The sequence below is a fragment of the Cydia splendana genome, chromosome 2 (genome assembly GCF_910591565.1).
Source record: "Cydia splendana chromosome 2, ilCydSple1.2, whole genome shotgun sequence".
NCBI lineage: Eukaryota > Metazoa > Arthropoda > Insecta > Lepidoptera > Tortricidae > Cydia > Cydia splendana.
Genome location: NC_085961.1, coordinates 9,762,093 through 9,783,857, shown reverse-complemented (window position 1 = coordinate 9,783,857; position 21,765 = coordinate 9,762,093). Strand labels below are relative to the sequence as shown.

The 21,765-nt window shown below is 37.6% G+C and overlaps 2 protein-coding genes across 2 annotated transcripts; one reads left to right on the top strand and one right to left on the bottom strand.

Moving 5' to 3' along the window:
* Positions 1 to 1,897: 1,897 nt before the first annotated feature.
* LOC134803262 (transmembrane protein 135-like) lies at positions 1,898 to 14,122 on the top strand. Its single transcript, XM_063776005.1, has 9 exons — positions 1,898 to 2,254; positions 3,062 to 3,192; positions 4,459 to 4,585; positions 5,365 to 5,516; positions 5,953 to 6,064; positions 8,954 to 9,106; positions 9,781 to 9,921; positions 10,534 to 10,700; positions 11,275 to 14,122. Exons 1-9 carry the CDS (start codon positions 2,096 to 2,098, stop codon positions 11,324 to 11,326), a joined length of 1,194 nt encoding a protein of 397 aa, XP_063632075.1. The 5' UTR covers positions 1,898 to 2,095; the 3' UTR covers positions 11,327 to 14,122.
* A 709-nt stretch (positions 14,123 to 14,831) lies between these two features.
* Positions 14,832 to 20,103, bottom strand: LOC134803322 (heat shock 70 kDa protein cognate 2-like). Its single transcript, XM_063776117.1, has 8 exons — positions 19,933 to 20,103; positions 19,617 to 19,805; positions 18,623 to 19,504; positions 18,211 to 18,480; positions 18,015 to 18,116; positions 17,209 to 17,436; positions 15,685 to 15,828; positions 14,832 to 15,289 (listed from the first exon to the last, which is right to left on the bottom strand). The coding sequence occupies exons 2-8, from the start codon at positions 19,785 to 19,787 to the stop codon at positions 15,182 to 15,184; spliced, it is 1,905 nt and encodes a 634-aa protein (XP_063632187.1). The 5' UTR covers positions 19,788 to 19,805; positions 19,933 to 20,103; the 3' UTR covers positions 14,832 to 15,181.
* Between the last annotated feature and the right edge of the window lie 1,662 nt (positions 20,104 to 21,765).

Genomic DNA, 21,765 nt, shown 5'->3' with positions numbered 1-21,765 from the left:
ATCCCGTCGTAAAGCAAATTTCTGCCAAAAAGTAATTAATACCTAATAATAAGAAAATTAATAATCACCCGGGTAATTACTTAGTTTTTGAAGGCGGTGCCAAACCAACAAAAACATTCTTTGCTGCCAATCAGAAAAAAAATACGAGTATGTAGTACCTACAAGAACTAAATTAATGAGTAAACTAAGTACCTATGTCTTTATAATGCAAGAAAGTGCAGCGTTCTTCGTTGTCTAAAATATCGGTTCTCTAAAATTTTGGTTTGGCATCGACTTCAAAAACTAAGTAATTACCCGGGTGATTATTAATTTTCTTATTATTACGTATTAATTATAATTACTTTTTGGCAGAAATTTGCTTTACGACGGGATAGGGACAGAGGGGCTACCGCGAAAACCGAAATTCGCAAATTGCGGGGATCTTTCTCTTTTACTCCAATGAAGGCGTAATAAGAGTGACAGAGAAAAATGCCCGCAATTTGCGAACTTCGATTTTCGCGGTTATAGCCCTGGACATGTATAGGGGTGCCATATAAAAATTATTTTGTGCTTTTCAGTGGGTTGGTTTTTTGAAGGCGGTTCCCTTTTTTTTTAGAAAGAAATTATATTAAGTTATTTTATTTTGGTTTTCTTTTCCTTTACTTTTTTATTTTATATTTATGATACTGAAATTATTATTAAGTTTTCATTGTAGATAGCCTGTTTTTTGTACGGAACGCTAAAATAGGGTGTTGCTTAATAATTATGAAAACAAAAGGGCGTGGATCCATTCGATTAGACTTTGTAATTTACCTATTTACATACTTAATTATTACTCCTGTGAATATGAATACCTATCAGTGAAGCAGTCGATCGAAATGTATCGTGCTTGATGCACTCGTTGCGTGAAAGTAATCTGAAATGGCTGAAATCAGTAAATTTATGGTGGAATATACGAAAGTGGGCCGTCTGCCCTGCAACGAGTTGATTCACCCATGGGGCAAAACTTGTGCTGAGGGCTGTTGGCTCATGCTTGTGGGTTGTGCAAAAGGAAGCGTCATTTTTTTGACTCCGTTTCATGCGATCGTGTTAGTAAGTACCATTAGGTACCTATTAGTATTTTTGTCAATCATTCGAAACTTAATGAATACAATAATAGAAGAAAGGAAAGGAAGGTTATATCCCACATAGCCTAGAAAAATAAAACCACATACGGTTCATAATATTGTTATTGTTATAACTTTAAAGAGCTTCCTTTCGGGATTTTCTAAAGAAAGTACAGTGTGATTTTTTTATTATTATAAAAATGTAGTTTGGTAACCTCCTTATTCATAAAATTTTACGGGCCTGATGGCCTGATTGAGTTAAATTATTATGGTTTATCCCTTTCTTACAAATACACAAGTCAAAATGATAGATAAAGACAAACGATTATTAGCTAATCGAGGTTTGTAGCGCGTTTATGAATAAGGGAGGTAATTGTTTAATTTAGCGCCTTTATCTACTAACAAATTGGTTTGACAGACTATATCTCTTGATAAGCCCGCTTAGTGAGTATTATATTCTTTGAGCCCGCTCCACTCCACACTACGAACGGCGAACGCGAGTATGGAGTCGATTTCGCAGATCTACGAAATCAACTCCACACTCGCGTTCGCGGCTTCGCGTCGCGATTCGCGCACGAGTGTGGAGGGGACTATACAATCAGTCTGACCAAAACCATCGACAACAAATCCATCAAATCTCTTGCGTTTGGTTTTGTCCCGTTTCTAAACAGATCTGTCACAACACAAGTGTCGCAGTCAGATGTCAGATTTTGATTGAGTTTGCTCGTCTCACTCATCTCGACTGGCGATTCTCTTTCTCATTAACATTTTCGATATCTGAATAATAAAGTGACTGGAGCTGATATAAGTGATAATAAACACGCCTTTTTTGGTGTTATTTGCAATTCAAATGACAATTACATTATACATAATTAGAACTTAAAAACTTTGATTATTAAGACGATGTATTTTGACATGGTATATGATTAAGACATTTAAGACGTATGCTTTTTGGTGATCCATTTGTAAGCTTGCGATTAATACTTCAATTTAAGCGTTAATTTATAAATATGGTGGAAGTGAGTAAGTTTTGGTTCGACAAGGCCTGTAGGCATCGGGAGTGTCACAACATAATCCATCCATGGACTTACAAGTGTAGTGATGCGACAATAAGCATGCTAGCAAGTAACATTAAAGGGGCTTACAAATTCTATGCCATGGTATACCTGGTAAGTCTTTAGACATAGAATATATCTATTGCACTTTAGGTTTTTTTGTACCTGGAGTAGAGTGGCAATAGATCGGAGAGAGTGGAGAAGGTTGGAGGAGGCCTTTGCCGAAGGGCAAGCAGACAAAGAATACAAAAGATGGGAGATAATTGAGAGATAATGTGCAACTTGTTCTGTAAATAAAGGCTATTTTATTTATTTTGTTTTTAGTGTATTTTAGGTTTTTTTGTAGGGAGCAATGATGTTGGCTTGTACAACTATTTAAATTAAATACATTAAGTTTATCTAATCTCCAAATAAAAGAAAGTTGGAAGTAATTCCTGATCCACCACCATCTTTACTTACTGACAGGAAACCTTTTGCTAAATGGCTCCAACTTAACATGCTCAAAGCTACTTTTACTACTTATTTTTATGGGTACAGTTTCTCACATCTCCTATAGCAGCGGTCGGCAACCTTTTAGTAGCCAAAGGCCACTTAGTAGTTAACGAAGTTGACGCGGGCCGCACTTTGTTAATATTTATGACTTTATCAGACATTGTTGTATGTCAATATTATTATACAAAATAGCCAAGGAGGCTCGCGGGCTGCAAGTGAGAGGTTTACGGGCCGCCTGTTGCCGACCGCTTTCCTACAGCATGGACTGACACTGATATATTTTAATAATGTTATAAAATTTTTCAATACAATACTGTAGTATATGCATGCAAAGGGGTGCGCGGGGAGCGACACCGCGCCCGCGCAACCATTTACCTGTCCAGTTCTGAATTAGATTTTATGTATTTAATTTTAAAAATCTTGTTACAGATTCAAATCTTGATGAGAGGCAAGAAACTGAGTAAAGAAGAGATGCTGGAACAGTTTAAGCTGTATCTTAAGTCTGGAGTATTCGGCCTCACGGTTGGAAGCTCTTTCGTCACATTAAACTGCATATTCAGGTATCTATAAAACAAAATGTTGTAATTGTGTTGTGCGTGCCTCTTAAAAGTAAAATGAAAAAAATAAATTGAAATGAAAAATCTTCATTTCAGGTAACTAGTGGCCTATAGATAAATACCTTCAAACTGGCATGTACAGTCACCTGCAATAATATATTACACAATGTTGGCCGCAAAAATATCTGACACGATCTTATTTGTAGAGCCATAAGAGCGTGTCACATATTTTTTGCGGCCTTCGAAGAGTAACATACTATTGCAGGTGACTGTACATGCCTATGTATACTATAAAAAATATATCTTAAAATTGTAAACCTGTTATGGCAAAAAACAGCTCCTTATGAAACATCAAATAATTAAAAAAAAAACTGTAGTGTTCGTATTTTATTATTTATAACACAAGCCTATTTTTATAAAGCCAAATTGATTCTGCAAATGAAACAGGCAATGAGATCTATTTGTGGCACTTTTATTTCAGGCAAATGGTTACACACAATAGTGTAACAGTGCCATTAGCCCTAATCCTATTGGAAACTATTCTTATTAGAAAAGGAAAGAATAACATTAACAAACACAATTTTTATTAACTTATCACTGAGTTAACTAGTACATATATCAGAATTTTATTGTCAGTTGGTAAAGTAAACGTCCAGGAGCTTGATCTGGTAATACCCAAATAGGTGACACATTGCATTGCCCTCACTCAGGTGTCAGTGGCAAGGACTCGGACATCTACGTTATAAGATGACGAAATATATTTAGCAATTAGGGCTGATTTAGACGGAGCGCGAACTTGCATGCGATTTTAGTTACATTGCGGACGTTGATTGTTGGTTACGTCCAATTCAACCGACCAATTAAAACCCGCAATGTAATAATACTCGCATTTCTTGCACCGTCTAAATGAGCCCTTACAGCTTGTATCATAATGGTTTTGACTTTGAGGGTTGAAACTTGGGTAGGTTTTGAAATGGTTTTAACGAAGAGATCCTTATTTATTTAACAACCGGTCTGGCCTAGTGGGTAGTGACCCTGCCTGTGAACCCGATGGTCCCGGGTTCGAATCCCGGTTAGGGCATTTATTTGTGTTATGAGCACAAATATTTGTTCCTGAGTGTTTTCTATGTATACATATAAGTATGTGTTAATCTATATATAAGTATGTATATCGTCGCCTATAGTACAAGGTTTGCTTAGTTTTTTGGGGCTAGGTTGATCTATGTATATTTATTTATTTTATTTTAGTATAATTAATTATTGTTGCAGGAAATTGTTCTTCAGCGAGTTCACTTACTATAAGACAGTATTGCTGCCCTGCACCATCAGTGGTCTAGCGGTGTACTGTGAACCGCCATACAGAAGAGTGATGGTTGTTAACCTTTTCGTTAACTTGGTAAGTTAAAATTCAAATATACCTAAGTACAAACAGCAATTAACTGTCCATCGGTGGACCTAATGCCTTTTGTAATAAGGTTTACAATTAAGGTTTGTAATTAGGTTTACTAACAGTGTGGATGGTAATTAAAAAAATATGTTTGTGAACCGCAAGGTCACATAGGGCATTTTACACATCGTAAACCGTATACGTTCATGTTATGTAACTTATGTTATGACATACTTACATAGAGTGCTCACTCCATACATGAGTTTTAGTACCAAAACGACTACGTATACTATTATTTTCCGAAAATACGATTACGAAAATAATAGTATACTATACTATGTATACTATTATTTTCGTAGTCGAAATCTAGCATCGAGTAGCGGAATTATCAGTACTGCTACTTGACAATAGATGTTCAGCAACCTAAAAGTCTAACGCTCAACAATTTTCAGCTAATATTATAACCGGATTAACCAGAACTCTATTTTCAACTCCTTCTGCTTTTAATATTAATTGTAAATTGTTGTTCAATACAATTTTCGTGATTCGCGAGACTAGAGAATTCTATTATCAAGTAGCGGTACTGATAATTCCACTACTCGATGCTACATGTCGACTGCGAAAATAATAGTCGTTTTGGTACCAAAACTGATGTATGGAGTGAGCACTCCATTCTTACTATATTTCTCTATGCTTATGTGTAAGAATAATGGCCGTAACTTATGTAGTTACAGTTTGAACTTTGTTTCATGCTAAGTAGTTTTTAATAAACAACTATTTATTTTTAGGTATTTGAATATTGGTTAAGGACACTAGAAATGAAGGGTTGGCTCCGACGGTCCCCTGGCAGGGAAACGCTTATCTTCATGCTTGGAAGTGCTGTCTTCTTCTATCTAATGCGAAAAGAACGAGAGAATCCGAAACGGACTCCTTTGTTTTGGTACGTATCACACAGTTCTAGTGCATGAAGTAGGTACCGTAAAATCAGGTAACCATAGTCCTATAATACCACTATGGTCCAGTTTTATGGTAACGTGGATTATCAACGAGTCTTTTTGATTTGTACTCGTTACATTAATTTTTTTGCTTAGATATACTAATTTTTCTATATTAGATACTCATTATAATTTGAAAAATATTTATACATACATATTTTACTGGAACTTGAACTTGGACCATAGTTGTAAGTTGTGGAGTAAAGTTACCTGATTTTACGGTACATACCTACCTACTCTAATTCTTTACTTAATACCCAGTCAAAAAATTTAAAGTAACCACTCTTCAACATCATATACTTACCTAAATGACAGAAAACATTTCTTTTCTCACCACTCTGTATTTTTCGACTCCACTTTCTAACTTTTTCATAATTGCAGGTTCTTCACGCCTCCCCGAGTGTCGAAACAAGTAGGGGAGCCGGTGGAAGGCGTTGGAGGCAGGAGCCCGGCTTGTCCCCACGCGGGGAATTGTGTCAACTACGTGTTGAAGGTAATACATGTGTACTCATCTATTGCAACGGATGTAATATTCGAGCGTTTTACCCGCGCGTTTTTAAACGAATCGAGCGTTTTATACTGCACACGGATGGCGCTGTACGATTTCCTGCTGCATCTGACCCACAGTTGACATGTGTAGAAAGAGAGACAATACGAATTAAATAATGTACGTTTGACTCCCCTGCTACACCCGGCACTCCTGCGGGCTATCATGTTGCCACGGACAGTCAAAGCTCTCCTCTCGCGTTCCATGTCACTGTGTGTGTGTGTTCCATGTTAAGTGTTTTACCTGCGCGTTTTTAAACGAATTCTATATTCCAAAAGGAAGAGGTTCTCAATTTGGTTGTATGTTTTTTAGGGTTCCGTACCCAAAGGGTAAAAACGGGACCCTATTACTAAGACTTCACAGTCCGTCCGTCCGTCCGTCCGTCTGTCTGTCATCAGGCTCTATCTCATGAGCCGTGATACAGTTGAAATTTAACAGATGATATTGTATTTCTGTTGGCGCTATAACAACGAATACTAAAAACAGAATATAATAAATATTTCACTGGGGCTCCTATACAATAAACGTGATTTTTCTGCCGTTTTTTGCGTAATGGTACGGAACCCTTCGTTCGCGAGACCGACTCGCACTTGGCCGGTTGTTTATAACATTTGCACGTTTGTTATAAAAATAGCTGCAGAGTTATCTTGGTTTAGTAAATAATCTAAAGTAGTTATCCTATATCATAATGCTTAAAAATAAAGAAAAGTGTAAAATTTCACTGTCTCGGTCGAGACTCGAACTCACGACTCTGGGATACCAGAGTGCGTAGTCAACGTGCAATCGGTTATCAACTCACATGTTTTTAGCAACTGTAGTTGCACGCTGTCACCCTTATTTTATCATAATAATAGAGGTCACTGAAAAATATCAATCATGTGAGTGGTTAAGCTCCGTAGCGAACGAAACGCAACTGTCGCTGTCACATTAATATGGAAGAGTGATAGAGAGAGATGGCTACGATACGCTACGGAGCGTTAACGATTGGCACGTTGGCTACGCGGCCAGGTAATCCATCCTGGAGTCCAGTCTGACAGTTCGAGTGAGTTTCCACTTTTCCTTTATTGTACCGTTTGCAGAAGTTTCTGCTAAATACAAAATTAATTTATTCCTATATCATCCGAGTCAGCAATGGAAAAGAACGGCTGTCCGCACTCGATAAAACAGCAAACAATTCGAAATAAGTACCTTAAACCTTGTAGTTTAATAGTTTTTTGTTTTACAAGGGGGCAAAGTTGTTGTTTAACCGCTCGTGCTTATATTGATACCCGAGCAAGCGAATGCAAATATTAAATGTGAAATATCAAACAAAATCAAACCAAATCAAATCCAAATGAATGTTATTAAATATTTATCATCCAAAATCATCATTTTAAAAGTTAATTCTACCAGCAAACAAACATAAGAAAACAACTCAAAATTTGCATTTCATTACTTTGCCTCACATGTGAATTACTGATAGCAAAGTTGCATTTTATTCACATGTGAGGCAAAGTAATCAAATGCAAATTTTGAGTTGTTTTCTTATGTTTGCTGGTAGAATTGACTTTTAAATGATGATTTTGGATGATAAATATTTGATGATAATAACATTCATTTGGATTTGATTTGGTTTGATTTTGTTTAATAATTTACATTTAATATTTGCTTCGGGTTGGTGTGGTGAAAAATTTTGTGTTTCACTCGGGGGCAAATTTTGATTAACCCTCGTGCTTTGAAACCCTCGCAACGCTCAATATTCCATTTTTCGAACCACTCGCTACGCTCGTGGTTCAATTTTGGAATCTTTCGCTTGCTCGGGTATCAATTTTAGCACGAGCGGTTAAACAACAACTTTGCCCCCTTGTAAAACAAATAACTATATTCCTATATCATCCGAGTCAGCAATGGAAAAGGGCTAATGTCCACACTCGATAAAACCGCAAACAATTCGAAATACCTGAAACCTTGTAGTTTAAACAGATGTATTCGTATTCGTTGTTTGGATAATCTATGTTTATCTATCTGCAATACGTGTAGTATGTTAATTATGATGGCGTGGCCTTCAGCGGCGTGACACTTGTAACCTAACATGACAACATTAGGTACCTGAGTCGCGAATGTCAACAGGTGGTATTATGATTATATTTTGCTTTTTAAAATGTATACTATATATACTATTAATTATATAGTTACCTATAGTTCTGAAAATAATAATCTTTAAATTGGAAGGTTACATTGTCGCAATTTTACGGTAGATAGGTATACTTACAACATTTATGTCAACTATTAATATTTTATACAAAACCTAGTCGGACTCGAATCACGTTAATATGATCCTAGTCCTTAATAGTTTAGTGGATTCGGTAAGAGGCTAATGGATAATGATAATGTCTGAATTTAGATTTATGCAGGTTTCGTAATTTAAAGAGAAGCGCATAGAACAAATGATTGATAAACGGAATTAAACATAAATAAATATAGCATGAAAAAAAAATCAAGTTAAAAAACCGCACTGGCAGTTTGATGTCAATACACGGCTGTTTTTATGTGTGGCCCCTATACACTTGTCACTTACACCGTTTATACTCTGTATTTAAATAAAAGTAAACAAAAAAATTGTACATTTTCGAGTAGTTATAACATTTATTGGTTAACCAACCAAATACAATACCGCCTGGATCTGTCACTGAACGACTTGACTTTAACCTACATTATTTGATTGTGTAATGTTTTCATCTACCCTCAACTGGCTTAAGGAGTAATTTGCTTTTATTTAAATACCTAAAGATACAGACTATATAGATAGAGGTAAACAATACGAGTTTAAAGATATGAACATAACGAATGTTGCAGGGTACAGCGCAGCTATTCGGCGTCGGCTGCGCAATGACGATGCTCCGGCAGATTATCCCTAAGATACTGACTCCGGCTAAAGCGTTCAAGTCTTTGAAGTTCTCGCATATGAAACTTGGCATTTTCTTCGGAGGTTACATAGGAATTTATAGGGTAAGTACCTCTACATCGACTTCTCGGCGTAAACGTATCTGCAATTAAGTGAAATAAGGGGTCCAAAACGATCTAAATCTAAATACACCTTTATTGTTGAGGGAGTAGAGCGTGTGTAGAAATTTTGCCCGTTTAACAACTTATACTGCGAATTGTTCCAAAACGTACAAAGATTTTAGAAAGCCAATAAACTCTTTCACATTCTCTTTTTTGATACGTAGCCGATAAATGTACAGGTAAGTGTAAAAATATGGGTGCATATAACTTCTTAAAAATATGTTCTTAATTCGCTGACATAAGAGCTATGGGACATATTTTTGAGTATTATGTGTGCACCCATATTTTTACACTTGACTGTACCTAACAGAAAATCGAGGATCAAGCAGTAAAGTATTACAAGGTAAATTCTTTTACGCATTCTCACGTGCCTGCTTGTGGTTTTGGCGCCGAGGAAAATTTTAGATTTGTATAGCGGCAGATTTTAGATTTTAAATTCAAATATGCAGATTGATTGGTAACAATGGATCGCTGTTGATCGGCGCATATGAAGAATACGGTGGAAATATTCGCTGACACGGGGTAAATCTCGGTAGCTCAGTTGGCAGAGCGATGGTCTAGTGATCCAGTGAATGTTTCCATTATACTGTTTATTAAAGTAATGATTTTGTTTCCAGTTGATAGTGTGCCTGCTGTGCCGCGCGCTGGGGCGCGACAGCGCGCTGTGGGCGCTGCCCGCGGGCTTCCTGGCCGGCGCCGCCTTCCGCGTGGCGCCCTCCACGCCCATCGCCTTAGCCCCGCTCACGTCCACGCTGCAGGTAACGGACGAAATTGCCAACGAGTGCTTTTATACTATACCGTGGTCGCCAACGTCACGATAGAGCAAGGTATCTAAACATAAGATTGTGATGCAGTCGTTTTTAGTTTATCGTCGACGGAAACCGAATATCGAATGAATTTAAAAGCGATTGCATACGTAAACGACCACGTTAATGTATAAAAGCGCCCAACGGCTCGCAACAGAATGTGTCGATGACTTTTGTTCCGCGGCCGCAGATTTGATTCGAGGTTTAGTTTGATGAAAATACTGAAATGAATTACGAAATCTTGGCGCCAATAGCGCGGCCTCTGAAGCACCGAAGTTTCATCACTTCAGGTCTTTGTTGCTGAAAAAGTTTACAAGTATCTTAAGATGAGATTTTTTTAACGTTGGGGAAATGCGTTTACGTGGTAGGACTACCGTCTAAAACCACTAACGAATGCCGACTCCACCTTGTAGCGGAGCGCCGCAGGGTCACTATCAACATTCGACTGCGTATTGATTGTTGATTGCACGCCTAATAAGCGAAACTCACGCAAGACTCGCTTAACATATCGCTAGATCTGTACTCAACGCACCTTTCTTTACAGTAACTTTTATTGTATCACAGATTCTGGGCTCGTGGGGCTACCAGAAAGGCCTCATCCCCGAGTACCTGCCGTTAGTGGAGCTGTTATACTGCCTGTGCCAAGGCCTGCTGTTCCACGCGCGCGTCATGCATGAGGACGTCTGTCCGCGCTACATCATCAACTTGATGCACACCGTCACTAGTAACCGGTAAGAACAAGTTCCACAAAAAAACAATATACCTACCCCCTTATTCATAAAACTTTACGGACCTGATTTAGTTAAATTATGTTTTGTCCCTTTCTTACAAATACATAAGTAAAAATGACAGATAAAGACAACGATTATTAGCTAATTGAGGTTTGTAGTTTATGAATACGGGGGATTGTCTGTGTAACGTGACATTTAAGTTTTGACAGTTATGAATTGACCCTTATATATATGAAGCTAAGGCTTCAGTTGAACAGCAGGTCTTAGCTTCATATATGTATGGGTCAATTCATCCGGTGTCGCAATATACGTGCAAAGCGCTGTCTCGTTTCACCGGAGCAGAGAGAATTGATAAATCCAATTCTGTTAAATTCCCATCAGTGTGATAATCGCGTAAAGGCGGGTACAGGTACCATGGTGGCAGCTGATGTCGTAACTGACGGTTCGGTGCAACCGGCCCTAGTAATGAAATGTCCATAATGACCTTTAGATATCGATTTTGAATTTAATCGATCCGACAAGTTATGAATAAGTACTAAAAAAAAACTAATACGAATATTCTTTCTCTTTTCAGAGCCGATGAAATCCAGCAAGGTTTTGTACAAAAAGTTTTGAAAGCACTATAAAGTATGCACAAAATTGAAATTATTTATTTTTAGCAAAATGTTACATGATATATTACATTATAATATTATTTAACAATGTTAAATTACTTAGCGATTCTGTGATGATTACGTTATAATTTGTGGTACAGGGTTAATTTAAATTTGGTGTTCTGTTTTGTTGTTATTTTGGCGGTGTTTGGTTCTCTGTATTTATTTTATAAGGAATTTTGTGAGGAGATTCAAATATTAGTAAATCATTTCAATATTGATGATACTAATCTCTAATTTCTAGTGTTTGATACCAAAATGCTCCTCACGAAACAAGCTACTATTTCCATATAAAATATTATCAATGATTGCCTTATAAAGGTGATGGTAGCAGTAAGATTTAAGATCAGTGGCGTAGTCTATATTATTATTATTTTAGTGAATACAACGTAAAACTGGTAGGTAGTGCTTAATTTTAAGATGTTAGGGGAAATACAGCTACCGGGCTACCGCTTAACTTAGAAGGATCGCCAGCGAGTTGTATGAGCTCTTCAAAAGCTAAATAAAGTAGCTTAGTTTGGGACTAATGGTGAACAATGTTTCCTAACTGACCATAACAAAAACCAGTTACACACCTATTTAATTACACAAACGGGTCTACCGTGATATAATTTCATTGTTTTTCCTTAAATTCCGACGCACCACCATCACACCGCACACCGCCGAACTTTACCAAATCACAGTGAACCATAATAACTTCACATTTCATAAGAACAGTCTGAATTGAGCGGTAGACCTGGTGAGAGTATGGTGTTATGAATGATTTGCCACTGATCAGTATAGTATAGACAATTATAAGATATATAATTATAGAGCTACAATACATCGAACACAAGCTAATTTTCTTTTATATTGTCTTGATTGTAATTGATGAATGTGCGAAACATGTACACTACGAATCTATATCACAAAATATGTGTTTATGTTAATATTGAATACATAGGCGCGTTTGCCTTATATATTTTATTAATTTGACCATTGTTTAGCATAAAAAGAAGATACGCTTTCGGCGGGCGGACCAATGTACGAAAATCTATGTGCGCCACTCCATAATACATAAGTGAGTCCATTTTCATAATACCTAAGTGCTGGAGTAAAAGACTAAATTAACGAGATTATTTGTGTTATCGCGAAATTTGGATTGCACCCTTTAATACAGTAAAATTATACATTTTGCGTTTGCGTCAAATCCGGTAGTTCTGATTTTTTGCAGGCTTGTTTATGATGTTGGCCCAGTGAATAATCCAAGTTTGTGACCTCGAGCGCCGAACGCAACTTTGTCAAAAATCTAATAAACCGCAATTTTTTTAGATTTGGGCGATTATAAACCTGAAGTACTAGTTTTTGATAGTAACTTCCTAGGGCGTTTTTAAAGTAGACTAAATTTGCTACAATAAGGCACTAGAATTGTCTCTGTACATCTAATATTTTCCGAAATAAAGCCTTTCAAAATTTTATAATTTTATGTCAGTTCTTAGCTATAATATAAGGGTTAGGTTGGTAATTTATATGGAATTCATCACCGGCACGTTCTACAAAATATTTATTTTCCATAAAAAAATGTATGAGTGCCTATTTTGAAGAAAAAAATATTTTTAAGGAAAATAAATATTTTGTAGAACGTGGCGGTGATGAATTTCATATAAATTACCTGCCTAACCCTTATATTACACCTAAGAACTGATGTAAAATTATAAAATTTTGAAAGGCTTTATCTCGGAAAATATTAGATGTACAGAGACAATTCTAGTGTCTTATTGTAGCAAATTTAGTCTACTTTAAAAACGCCCTAGGAAGTTACTACCAAAAACTAGTACTTTAGGGTTATAATCGCCCAAATCTAAAAAAAATTGCGGTTTATTCGATTTTTGACAAAGTTGCGTTCGGCGCTCGAAGTCACAAACTTGGATTATTCATTGGGCCAACATCATAAACATGTCTGCAAAAAATCAGAACTACCGGATTTGACGCAAAAGAGCCAGGTTACAAAATTCGACAAAGTTACTGGATTACTTATTATTATAAGACTTCCTACTGCAAAGTTAGATCGCTTGCTTCCAAAGTGAAGACTGTCAAAATACCAAATTATAATATACAAGATGAAAGTTATAAATCTGTGTTTTATCTGAGCATTAAAATAATAATTCATAAAGTGCTTCTCGAATACATTAATTAAGTGGTTTCGAATATTGTACCTATTACATAAAAATAGATTATGTTATGTCAATATTTTTTTAAGCAAACCAAAACTACTAAAATAGGAACGAAAGAAATCAACTGAAGAACTGAACGAATGACATTCTGTTATAGCATGTACACCCAGTGTCCATGCAATTTTGCAGCTCGCAGTACGTAAAGGATGATTTTACTTAAATATTCGCTGCATTCAACCCAGCTTTGATCTTATGTTCTCTTTTATACGGATTCGCAACTTTACCATTTCTTTCGTACCTCACTTACATGTTACCTAATACACCGTGTTTTTTAAAATATCTGTTAACTTCGAGGTATAACTAAGTACATTTACCTATATAGCGTCTGACTAACTACCTATAAGGTCCCATGAACAAGCATTGCATTTATGACATATATTTTTTAAGTACTAGAAAATGCACAAATAGTGAATCTAAGTCGAATGTTTATTAGAAATTTTCTATATTTATTTGTACGGATAAGCACAACTTCGGTTTGGGATTATTCTGGAATGATTACAAAATGTTCTGTTAGTGATTGTTATATTTTTATAATAAAACGGTTTTGTACTATAAACTTGTTATTATTTTTATGCATATTATCGAATTGCGATCCATGTACAACGTTTATATGCCCCACCTCAGCATTCGTCTTTATAACACAGAGTAGGTACAGTCAACGGTAAAAATATGGGTGTAGACAACTTTCTCAAAAATATGTCCCATAGTTCTTAATTCACTGACATAAGAGTTATGGGACATATTTTTGAAATAATTTGTACACCCATATTTTTACCGTTGACTGTACCATGTACCTACGTACAGATGTGTACAGTGCATAGTAAAATTGTGTTAGCCCAGGATACTATCAGATCTACTATTAAGAATGACTCACGTTAGACCGGGCCGTGTCCGTGCCGGAGATTCCGGCGCATCGTTTTCTATGGAAAGCATCACGTGATGTGTCATAGAAAAGTAAGCGGCCCGGTCTAACGTGAGTCATCCTTTAATTCATCGATAAACAATATCGACTTTAGCCGCAATAGCCGCCATCCTTGTTGACAGCTCGGTTTATTACTCCATCGGAACGTTCGTTTGGCCTCTACATTAGCATGAGTTGCGTTCTCGCGCGCGACTCCATACATCTAGCGCGAATTCAAGTATGAACTCGCGCGCGACAACGCAAACTTATGCTAAACCACCAGCTCTACGCACCTTTTCATTGTCTAAAGAGTTTATAATGGCATTAATAATACTTTGATCCTTATTATTTTACTGTTGTTTTTTATTAAACGCTTTCTTTTTTAAACATAAGGTACATTATAAATGATTTCTGATTACACGACTGTCCAATTTTACTAGAGTCTGACCAAGATAACTCTTGCATAGATTCTTATAGCACAGACGTGCAAGTGTTATTTTAAACGTCAAACTTCTATGAAATTATGACGTTAAAAAAAACACTTGCCTACACGTCTGTCGGTCTAGCATGAGTTTCGTTCTCGTGCGCGACTCCATACATCTAGCGCGACTTCAAGTATATGGAATCGCACGCGAGAACACAACCTATGCTAGATCGCCTGGTGTGCTATAAAAAACGCTGTAGAATTATTTTGGTCTGACTCTACCATAATATTTAATTGAGTTCAGTGACTCTAGGTCCATCATCGCTAGGTCTGCGGGCGCAGCTCGGCCCTCCGCCACCCACTGCTCCATGTAGCTTCATCATGGCCGGCTGGCATACCTTACAAAATAAATAAAATTCAGGGGTCGATCTTTCAGAATAAATAAGTAGGTAATGAAGTGATCTGCTTGTTCTATGTAAGTAACTAATTTAAAAGCTCTCCAAACGGCCTCTTCACGTTATCGTGCGTTTTTTTATATTTAAAAATTTTCGGTCGTGGATGTGAGTCAATCGGTCCTCGCTAGAGATATCTCATTGTTTAATTTCGTACACGGCGGGAAAAAGTTGATAAATCGCGAGATAAAAATTAAGAAATTTGAACTTTATGTAATTTTATTTTAAGTTCCAATTTCTTTAATAAAATATAGTTAGATTTGCGATATTTGTTGCTGTGGTGTTAGTATGGGGAAAAAAATAAGTGCGCACACAAATATTAGCCCAACCTAACTACTAACCTTTTCAGCCTCCTTCAAGTGAGCTTCTAGGTCTGATTTGGACGCGTCCGGATGCTGTTCGAGCCATCGCAGTTGGTTTGTGCACTCTCTTTCTACGGCGTCTTTTTCATCTGCTGTTAGACGGTCGCCCGCGTTTGTTATAGCCTGTATGAAAGACAAATTATGTTATTAACATTTTTAACCATCAAATGACATGAGCCGAAGGACCAACTTGCGATCTCCGGTTTAAAGTCGCACGCCTTACTGCTAATAGGCTACCAACTCTTATGTAGGTACCACTTTCAACTTTAGATGAAAGTAGGTACCTACTTAAACGATTTACCTGTTGTTAGACTGGGTAGGGTAGGTATCGTACGCATAACTAAAAAGTTTTCGATGAATTCCGTTGAGTTCGTGTTTAATTCGTTTTCCAATATCGCATATTTACGATTGTTCGGAACTCTGTCCTGATTGAATATTGATATTCAAATTACGTTATCGGGAATTCACTGGGCTCCGAGATTTGTGATTATTAATGCATCGCGGGATTTTAGATTTTTTTTACTATGGTGGGTACGTATTGTCGTGCCATAATTTAATATTAAATAGGTAAAGCCTGGCCAGGAATATATGATCAATTGATCATTGTCAAGAGGGCGCTATTATTCTCATTTAACAGTTCAGTATAGTCTGAACAATGTGGATTGGCAACTCGTTATTTTGAATTACATACTTTTATTCACTCTAATCATAATCAGAATCCAAATATTCGGTGTTCACAGTTTTTTATTGTCGGTTTTTACCATATAAAATTCATGTATTTTCTTACGCGTCACATATAGGTCAAAATTACCTTACATAGGGTCTGCTACATTGTTAATTAACAAAATTGATCGTCTCCAAAGCCCATAGCAAACATAATAGAGTGTATAGAGAGTTATTGTTATAGTAAATTTTGTAGTCACTGTAAATTTATTGCCATCTATCGACACAAGTTTAAAACTAAAAATGTAAATGTAATATGTTATGTATATCTTTGCCCATAGTAAATAATTTTCAGTCACATCTTTGTTACTGTACTTAAGTATTTCCTCGCTTGTATAACATAACACTACAATAACCAAGTCGTAATAACCAGACTATAATGACTTTTGATTTGTTTACCGGTCAGCTCTGATGTTAATTTGGAAATGTTTCGTAGCGAAATAGTTTAATTTCCCGAACGGTTCTTTTCCAGCAATTTATTATTTACATTATTGACAATGTTTCGCTGTTGATTATGTATAGTTTTGGCCATTTTTTGTCATTTATTATTTAATATTCAACACTTAAGTATTATTCAAGTAAACCGCCACAATGACACTGACAACAGTGACAACCTATCATTAAAATTATTGCCAGTGTAAGAAATTAGTTCCAATGAAATTCCGCAACATGGCGCATGATCATATATTCCTGGTCAGGCTTTAAGGTAATATAAATTTTCATAACGTTTACAGAAATTTCGTAGAGAATAAACATAGGTAGGTACAAAAGACAACTAACCGCTTTGCACCCATAAGCATACGCCTCAAGCTGATTCTTCAACCCCACGCGTTTTCTCACGGCTTCGTCTTCCTTCTTGAACTTCTCAGCGTCTTGTAGCATCTTCTCGATATCCTTCTTAGACAGACGACCCTTGTCGTTCGATATGGTGATGTTCTCCGACCGCCCAGTGTTTCGGTCCTGGGCCTTCACTGTCAGGATGCCGTTGGCGTCGATGTCAAATGACACCTGATTCGAATAATAAACAAACAAGTGAAATTTGTTTTGCACAAACATTACCTATAGTTACAAGGATTTAAATTCCCTACATTTCAGAACATCATCGAACCTAACCAAACCTCGCCAAATTGGCACTCTCATACACCAGTTAAGCTGTCGAACGTTGCGTTCACGAGTAGCGTAATTAATAGTCCGATAGCTAATATAGGCTTTTAATAGAAGCGCTGGTGGCCTAGCGGTAAGAGCGTGCGACTTGCAATCTGGAGGTCGCGGGTTCAAACCCTGGCTCGTACCAATGAGTTTTTCGGAACTTATGTACGAAATATCATTTGATATTTACCAGTCGCTTTTCGGTGAAGGAAAACATCGTGAGGAAACCGGACTAATCCCAATAAGGCCTAGTTTACCCTCTGGGTTGGAAGGTCAGATGGCAGTCGCTTTCGTAAAAACTAGTGCCTACGTCAAATCATGGGATTAGTTGTCAAGCGGACCCCAGGCTCCCATGAGCCGTGGCAAAATGCCGGGATAACGCGAGGAAGAAAAAAAAAGCTAATATAGGCTTTACTAAAATAATGTATGTAACTTACTTCAATCTGAGGCACACCTCTTGGCGCAGGAGGTATGCCCGACAGATTAAATGTCCCTAGCAAATTGTTATCCTTGGTCAGTGCTCTCTCGCCTTCGTATATCTGCAAATTTATGACAATTTGAATAAATAACTAAGTAAATACTAGGTAAGTATTTGTATCATCTGATTATTAATTTAGAAATTGCTTTAGGTACCTGAATAGTGACTGCTGGTTGATTATCAGCATAAGTCGTAAATATTTGCTTCTGCTCTATTGGGATTCTGGTGTTCCTATCAACCAGCTTCGTCATGACGCCTCCTGCAGTCTCGATTCCAAGAGACAGCGGTATTACATCCACCAACAGAACGTCAGCTATACGCTCGTCTTTGGATCCTGTGACTATAGCGGCTTGGACAGCAGCACCGTATGCGACAGCTTCGTCGGGATTTATATTAAGATTTAAGGATTTACCACCGAAAAATTCCTGAAATGCATTAGTTAAAAGTTAGTTTTATGAATTGTTAAAAGTAAAGTTTCCTTAAACTTAGTTTCCTATAATATTAAAAAAAAAAATATTTAAAGCATATACGATTGATGTATATTATATTATAAGTATTATCACTCGCCTGCAACAGTCGTTGTATCTTAGGAATTCGCGTTGAACCGCCTACACATACGACATCGTGTATTTCTCTTGTATTCATTTTAGCGTCTTTTAATGCCTTCTCTACAGGCGCCAGCGTAGCTCGAAACAGATCAGAGTTTAGCTCTTCGAAGCGTGCTCTTGTGATTTTTGAATAAAAATCTATGCCTTCGAATAATGCATCGACCTCCAAGTTGGCTTCGGTGCTAGTTGAAAGAGTTCTTTTCGCTCGTTCGCAGGCTGTGCGTAATCTTCTGACTGATTTAGGGTTGTTCCTTAAATTTTTCTTGTATTTCTTTTCGAATTCTTGCGCAAAGTGATCAACCATTCGACTATCAAAGTCTTCACCACCTAAATGTGTGTCCCCTGATGTCGACCGGACTTCAAAGAGCGATCCCTCAGATATCGTGAGAATTGAAACATCAAATGTTCCACCACCAAGATCGAATATAAGAACATTCTTGTCACCTTTCAAATTTTTATCCAAACCATAAGCGAGGGCAGCAGCGGTTGGCTCGTTGATAATTCTAAGAACATGTAGTCCAGAAATTGTCCCAGCATCTTTGGTGGCTTGGCGTTGCGAATCATTGAAGTAAGCAGGGACCGTTATAACTGCATCTTTTACAGCTCCTCCTAAATACGTTTCAGCAGTTTCTTTCATTTTTGTCAACACCATCGAGGATATTTCTTCTGGAGTGAACTTCTTTTTTTCTTTTTTGTATTCAACGACAATTTTTGGCTTGTCACCTTCCGCAATGACTTCGAATGGCCAATTTTTAAGGTCATTTTGAACACAGGGATCGTCAAATTTTCTTCCGATCAACCGCTTGGCATCGAAAACTGTGTTTTTTGGGTTCGTTGCTGCCTAAAAGACAAATCATACATTCGAATATGATTCTCTTTAGGTACTCATATAACCTACATAAATTAAACCAAAGTAGGTAAGTTAAACTATGTTACCTATCATTAATTTTTACCTGATTCTTAGCAGCATCTCCTATCAACCTCTCATTCTCGTTGAAGGCGACATAAGACGGAGTGGTCCTGTTGCCGTGGTCGTTGGCTATGATCTCGACCCTGCCGTTTTGAAACACGCCCACGCACGAGTACGTCGTGCCGAGGTCGATTCCCACCGGTGGGACGGTCATTGTTACTAGTGAATGTCACTGAAAGAGACTTGAAGTATTAACAAGAGGCAGCGCTGAAAGCGCCTTCAGCTGTGTTAACGGTAAACGTAGGTGATCCAAAGTCTATTATAATATGTAATAATAGTGTATTAAAAATTGTACGTACCTATACCTAATGAGTCTACCTACTAACTAACTTTAAATCTGCATATTGTAAGATAGTTATGGTTGATTCAAAAATATTAAGCCACTGTGGGCTATTTTATGTAAATTTTTAGTTGTTTTTGATTATTTTTGCTCAATATTCACGTTAAATTTTGACAATGACAATGCGTCAAAAACATGCCAATTTTTTAGTCCTATTTGAAGGGAGCGACTTTCATGAAGCTTTCCTATTTTTTAAATGATAATAATATAGGAGGCAAACGAGCAGACGGATCACCTGATGCCAAGTGATTATCGCCGCCCATGGACACCAGGGCGTGGCATAAGGGGCATTTAAGATGTGAGTCGGCTCTTTTCTTGAAGGTCGTATCGGTCCGGAAATACCACAGCTGACAGTTCATTCCACAGTTTAGCTGTGCGAGGCAGGATGTTTCTGAAGAAACGCACAGTTCAGAACTGCCAACCATCTAAGTGGTGAAGATGGAAATGTTAATCCGAACAATTCCTCGGAGCACTCCCCGTTATACATGCGATAGAAATACAAATACAAATAACTTTATTTTGTATGAAATATGGTACAAAAGATAGACAGACAGTATTATACATAGGTAAAACATAATATTTCACCAGCAAAAATCATCATCAGAAAATGCAGAGCAAGGCCACATCTCTGCGCCAAGGAGTCAAACCGATACGAAATACGGTGGCAATTGACAATTCGAGTCGGTCTTCGTTGGATGCGGTCCAGAGGGAGAAGCTGGTAAGATATTAGAGTGCCCCTGCCCATAGATGAGAACGTATTCCTCATTTACTAAGTACCTATGAAGTGCTATGATTGCCGTGAAGTACCTCACAATGAAGTCATTATCATCAAAGTTTTTAAATTCCGGATTAAAGTTTTGATCATGTATCATGAGCAATTTAAAAAAATCGTGTAATAATATATGTGAGCGAGAGGTGATCAGAAGAGCTCAGATCGCTAAATCCGCAGTTAAGCGGTTAGAGAAGATCTGGAGGAACAGAGGAATCAGCAAAGCAACCAAAACCAAGTTAATGCGCACCCTGGTCTTCTCTATATTCCTGTATGGTTCGGAAACCTGGACCCTGAAAGCCAGTACTCTGAGTAGAATTGACGCATTTGAGATGTGGTGTTGGCGCAAGATGTTGGGTATTCCTTGGACGGCGCGCCGCACTACTGCGTCAATCCAGACGGAATTGAAAATCCAGTGCCTTTTATCAGCCATTTGCCTCAGCGGATCCTTAATTACTTTGGACACGTGGCCAGACGGGAGCCGGACAACTTTGAAAAGCGCGTTATGGTTGGCATGGTGGATGGAAGACGGGGTAGTGGACATCCACCAACCCGCTGGGTGGACACTGTAAAAAAGGCCTGCCAGGGATCTACACAGGCGCCTATTATTAGGAAAGCGGAAAATCGTGCAGAATGGAGAGCCTTGGTGCACAAAATAACGATCTCATGTGGTCGCGACCCTCAGTCATGAGGAATCGAGGAAGAAGAAGAATATTATGTAGATCAGACTTAGCGTGGGTATTGATCGATTTTAATGACAATAAGTTAATATCTCCTCCGAATTTCTAAAACCAGATATTTTCTGAAACTTTTTACTACATTTCAGATAAACATTAGGTGTTTGCTTGTATTGTGTTTTATAACGTCATAACCGCTGCAGGGGACCATCGAGTGCACCCACTTCTGGCCGAAGGGTGTTGTGTTTCGGAAGTTCCGGGGCACACTGCCGGACGATACAACGGAGCCACGCCGTTTTGTCGCCTAAATAGTGTTTAGTTTATACTAGTAGTTCGCCCCGAACTG

What these genes read in the sequence shown, in the direction of transcription:
- LOC134803262 (XM_063776005.1), top strand. Translation starts at nt 2,096, where the DNA reads ATGGTGGAAGTGAGTAAGTTTTGGTTCGACAAGGCCTGTAGGCATCGG. An exon ending in GTTACATAGGAATTTATAGG is followed by an intron (nt 9,107 to 9,780) that starts GTAAGTACCTCT and finishes TTTTGTTTCCAG; the next exon opens with TTGATAGTGTGCCTGCTGTG. An exon ending in CACACCGTCACTAGTAACCG is followed by an intron (nt 10,701 to 11,274) that starts GTAAGAACAAGT and finishes TTCTCTTTTCAG; the next exon opens with AGCCGATGAAATCCAGCAAG.
- LOC134803322 (XM_063776117.1), bottom strand. Translation starts at nt 19,787, where the DNA reads ATGACCGTCCCACCGGTGGGAATCGACCTCGGCACGACGTACTCGTGC. An exon ending in AGATACAACGACTGTTGCAG is followed by an intron (nt 18,481 to 18,622) that starts GCGAGTGATAAT and finishes AATGCATTTCAG; the next exon opens with GAATTTTTCGGTGGTAAATC. An exon ending in GAGGTGTGCCTCAGATTGAA is followed by an intron (nt 17,437 to 18,014) that starts GTAAGTTACATA and finishes TATTCGAATCAG; the next exon opens with GTGTCATTTGACATCGACGC.